Source organism: Nanorana parkeri, unplaced genomic scaffold, assembly GCF_000935625.1.
Source record: "Nanorana parkeri isolate BGI_ZX_2015 unplaced genomic scaffold, ASM93562v1 scaffold115, whole genome shotgun sequence".
Taxonomy (NCBI): domain Eukaryota; kingdom Metazoa; phylum Chordata; class Amphibia; order Anura; family Dicroglossidae; genus Nanorana; species Nanorana parkeri.
The window spans coordinates 152,800-157,812 of record NW_017306383.1 but is presented as its reverse complement, the minus strand read 5'-3'; the positions used below and the strand labels follow the sequence as shown (position 1 = coordinate 157,812).

Genomic DNA, 5,013 nt, shown 5'->3' with positions numbered 1-5,013 from the left:
CCCCTATGTAACATGATCAGCTGAATGCAGAGCACACCATGCACAGTCACAAGCACCCCTCTGTCACATGACCACCTATATGCAGCGTGATGAGCAGTATGCAGAACACTCCGGAGAGTCACCTGCACCCCTCTGTCACATGACTTCCCCATATGTAGTTTGATGAGTTGCATGCAGAGCACATAATGGGCAATCACTGGCACCCTTCTGTCACCTGACACTCATATGTAACGTGAGGAGCTGTATATAGTACACTCTGGGACAGTCACCAACAACCCTCTGTCACATGACTTTCCCATATGTAGTGTGATGAGCTGCATGCAGAGCACATAATGGGCACCCCTCTGTCACATGACACTCATATGTAGCGTGATGAGCTGTATATAGAACACTCTAGGGACAGTCACCAGCACCCCTCTGTCACATGACCTCCCACTATGGAGCGTGATAAGCGGTATGCAGAACACAGTGCTCACACCGGGTACAGTCACCCCTCTGTCACATGACCTCTCACCCCCCCCGTGACCGTCCTCACCCTCAGCTCACAGCCCCGAGAATAGTGCTCGCAGCCAGCCGACACCTCCATGTCCCCGGAGCCAGAGCTTGCAGCCATGTGTGGCCTAAGGAAGCGGAAACAGTTCGGCCTATTACACCATGAGGGAGTGAGGACTGCGGAGCAGTGGGTGGGGGGAGAGAGGGGGGAGTGGAATGCTGCTACTATGGAGTCAGCCTTCTTCCTACAGATGTCATCACATCGGGCTGCTCGTTGTGTGGGATTCCGAGCTCTGCAGGGAACATAATACAGTGACATCTCCACACTCTGACCATCCTTTAACTTTCCACAGTCATGCTTCAGCCGAAAGCCGTTCCCTGCCGGCCTCTGCTCTCCTCAGCTGGCCAGATCATTTCTGTCATTCTTTGAGGCATTGCAAGACTCTCACAGCCACAGTAGGGTTGCCACCTGTCCTGGATTCACCCGGACAGTCCGGGTTTTGAATGCTGTGTTCGGGTTTCATGGCAGCAGAAACCCAGACACAAGATGTCAGGCAGACAGGGGCAGCCAAAATTAAGATTGGGGCTACTGGCCCCCCCCTAAAAACAGTCTCAACTGTGATATTTACATAAGAATGGGTGGTGCTATTTACATATGCATAAGCCATGACTCATTCTCCCCAAAAAAATGTCCGCTCGTCGCTAGAGTGTTCGGGTTTCGCTTGAAGAAAAGGTGGCAACCCTAAGCCACAGGCTTATTATAATTTGTAGTCTAAGCACAGCTGGAGGGCCTGCAGTTGCCCACCCCTGCGCCCAGGCCATACGCTATCTCAAAGCAGGGGACCGATGGGATAAGAAGACGGTGCCGCTGAGTTTGTAGGTCCCGTGACGTTTGCGCATATTTTTAACATAATTCAATTTTTAAAGGAGAACTATGAGGTGAGTGCTTTTCACTCACCTCATAGTTCTAGCCGACCTGTGACAATGGGACTGTCACAGGTCGGCTCAGTAGGTCGAGAAGTGAGCGAACACATACCGGCGTTCGCTCACCTCTCGATCCTGTCACGGCTCTCTGCCGTGACAGTGGAGGGGCTGGATTCCCCCCTCCCCGCTCCGATCCTCCAGCGCTGACTGGCGGAACGGACGGGGGAGGGGGCGGGTACAGCTGGCTCTGCGTCTCGATAGGCAGAGCCAGCTGGGCGGATCCAGACATAATTGTCGGGATCCGCTTCAGCTGTGGCGTCTTAGTTAGTGCGGCGTCTCAGTATACCTCGAGCTGTAGCTCGCAGTATACTGAGCTTAGGGTGACGGGAGAACGCTAGTTTGTGTCCTCCCGTTACCCTAAGGAGAACTATGGGGAAAAGCCTTAACCCCATAGTTCTCCTTTAATCATCATACATAGGCGGATGCATTAGTAGAATTTGATTTTTGAGTGTAAAGGTCCGCTTTAAGAACTGTCCGAAATTTGCTCAGTATGTATATACACATCACTTCTGCATTCACAGCCCGGACGGAGATCAGCAAGGAGCTGATCTCCCGTCCTCCTCCTCCTGGCGCCCTCCGAGCCGATCCCGGGCCGCAGATGGGGCAGCGGATCCCGGGATTGCAGGTGAGGTGTCAGGGGAGAGGGGTTTGGCGAAAAACGAGCACATATAGACGATCGGCGGGCTATGGAGCCGCCGATCGTCTATATGTTTAACACCCGGTAACGGGTGTTTGCATTGGTCGGGTCTTTTCTGCCCGTGCGTGCCCGCTAGGGCCAATGCAGCAACCCGCCAATGCAGCAGTGCCGTCCGTTCGTTTTTTTACAACATGCGGACGGCAAGTGGTTAAGGGAAAATCTAATGGAGCCCTGCACAGCAGTTATACTTGGCAGGGGTTTAATCCTTCCTCACCCTATCTATGATGAAAAAATACCCAGTTATGTAGTCAGAGCTGGCTTCCGTATGCCCATCACTCCCAACAGCTTCCTGTATTCCCAGTGTGCTTTGTATCTATTTCCCTGCTGCTTGATGTGATACAATTCCCAATTTTTAAGACTACATTTCCCATCATGCATTGCTTCCAGCAAGCAATGATACATTACATTTTCCAGACGTTGATTTGTAGTTCAGAGGGCAGGCTCTGTGAGAGTTATGACACAAGGAAGTGCATATTCACAGGGCTGAGTGAAATTGTGTCATTACATTGAGGAAGTACATCTCATGGGCATCATCTTCAATGAGTAAGTTTACAGACTTCTAGATTGATCCGGTTATTAGGAGTGGGATAGAACTTATGGAAATGTAATATAGAAATACAAATTTATTTTTAGTTTTTCACCACAGATAAGTTCTTCTGAAACTGATATTTGATATGTTTCCAATACTCTCCCAATTTCTTCAAATAGCTTCCCTGCCTGTTAAACTCCAGCTGAGATGATTGAGACAGTTCTGTCAGTTTCAATAGATCCATTTACACCGAGTTCGCAAGTTCCACCAGGATTCTCAATTCCTTTTGTAAATCAGCCTCTGTGTCTATTTTATTTCACCTATAGGTTTAATGTTAAAATGAATTTGTTTTATGTTAATGGTTTCATCCCACAAATCTTAGGTCATGAGCCCAGTAGTGGAAAAACCAGCATTTCAAAATAGCATGTACCATTTACTCAGCCAAGCATAGTGCAAATGTAGAATCTAATTTTGAAATGCTGACCTCTTCTTCACTTGATTTGTTTATTTATTTGATAAAGATGTATAACAGTTAGGGGTTGATTTAGGAATCTTCAACCCAGCGTATAGCAGTTGAATTCCGTTCACAAGGCACTGCTGCCACTAGATGGAGCCAAAGGCCATAAAAAATCTTCAGTTCTTCAACTCCATCTAGTGGTGGTAATGCCCTGTGAAAAAAATAATTTTATTTTATTTGCTCCAGGTTTACAAAATTGTCTTATGTACTGTATACGTCTATGTCTGTGGTAGGATCATTAGAGTGTAAGCTCCTTCTGGAGAAAGGCTAAGGTAAATGGCTCAGTGTTCTCTGTAAATTTTGCATTGAGCATTTTAAGTCTTTGTTGTATCCCGGTTTCCGTCAACCACTGGGGTATATTTTGAGTTAAACTGGGAGTTTTATCATGTGTGTCAAACCCGTTTCCCTCTTGAGTGTATACTGAGGAGAAAAAAGCATTCAGCGCCTCGGCCCTCTCCTTGTCGTTTGTGAAGCCCTCTCCTTGTCGTTTGTGGCCCTCTCCTTGTCGTTTGTGCTTATACAATAAATAACATATTCTTCAGTTTTTACTCCCCTGGATGCAAATATTTAATTGCCATAGAACATTTTACATTAAACGTTATTAAATAGGAAATTATATAGATGATTTTGCTGAATACAGGGATTACTGTTTGCAATAATATTATCTATAACCAACCTTGCACTTGGTAGTGTAACTATATGTGATAAAACCCTATAGCAAAAACCTATAAGGCCCTTGGCTTTCCAATATTCATCTTGAAAGCAATATCATTACTGAGATCCTTGCCATTCTTAAACAATAACTAATGCTGCGGCTTAATAATGTATTGATAAAATAATACGTGTCCCAGAGTTATATATACACATTACTTTTTTTAAGTATTTGCCAAGTGCTATTGCTGTCTGAAAATATCATGATGCTGGCGGACTGAACTAGTCCTCCTGATCAGCTGTTCCACACAAAAGTCACATGGTGCAGGGTCTCAAGTGGGCTCTGTAAGGTCTCAGGTGGGCTCTCTTACAGACTTACACTTACTGTATCTTTACTGTCAGAGCTTAGGTACCATCCAGGGGTCAGCTGCATCATTTGCATGACTGGTGACTCCAGTAGCAGGTTTTGTGTGGCTTATTCGCTAAAGCAACATAAGGAACATTGATAATTTACAAAGAAATTCCATGGTAACCAACCAAACTTCATTACACTGATGTGTGTAACCTTAAATATAGAAGTGAGACAAAACTATTAGAGATGTGTTCCTAATTCATTCAAATGGACAAATGCTGTTAGTCAGAGCCTAAATAGGCTTGCAGACCTAAATTAACAACTAGCAGCCAACTAGTTTTTGACAGGACCCTGTAGACTTGTGCCTGTAAATAAAGATAATTAACTGTCACCTCACAAACCATCAAAAAAATCCTTACAAACCTTGCAAAGGCTACTCAGCAGGGAAGGAGAGGTCTTTGCTCACAGCAGCCCTGTGGTGTTTGGACTCGCTGTGATTGAGATGATGCACTAGTGTCTAGTGAAATCCTAACTCCAACCCAGCCATCAAAACTGGCTTGTCCGCATAACCTACAGCCACTACAGAGGCAAATAATTTGCAGGTTATCAGCACAAAAGGTGATTGGCCAAGGGGTAGCCCACATTGCTACCTCTATAAATTAGGTGGCAAAAAAAAAAAATAACAGGGCTGTAACCAACTAATCGATAATAATCGACAATGAGAGTAGTTGTCACCCAGTGGTGAGGAGAGCTCCCTCAACCCTCCCCACCGCCCCCCCCCCCCTCTGTCC

At 46.0% G+C, this 5,013-nt stretch overlaps 1 protein-coding gene across 4 annotated transcripts in view; it reads right to left on the bottom strand.

Moving 5' to 3' along the window:
• The window catches only part of RCHY1 (ring finger and CHY zinc finger domain containing 1), a 34,046-nt gene extending 33,405 nt beyond the window's left edge, over positions 1 to 641 (bottom strand). For all 4 annotated transcript variants that reach the window (XM_018553284.1, XM_018553285.1, XM_018553286.1 and 1 more), the window contains exon 1: positions 536 to 641. In XM_018553284.1, the coding sequence (XP_018408786.1) occupies positions 536 to 613 (78 nt within the window). In that variant the 5' untranslated portion in view covers positions 614 to 641. The remainder of the gene's footprint in view (positions 1 to 535) is intronic.
• Between the last annotated feature and the right edge of the window lie 4,372 nt (positions 642 to 5,013).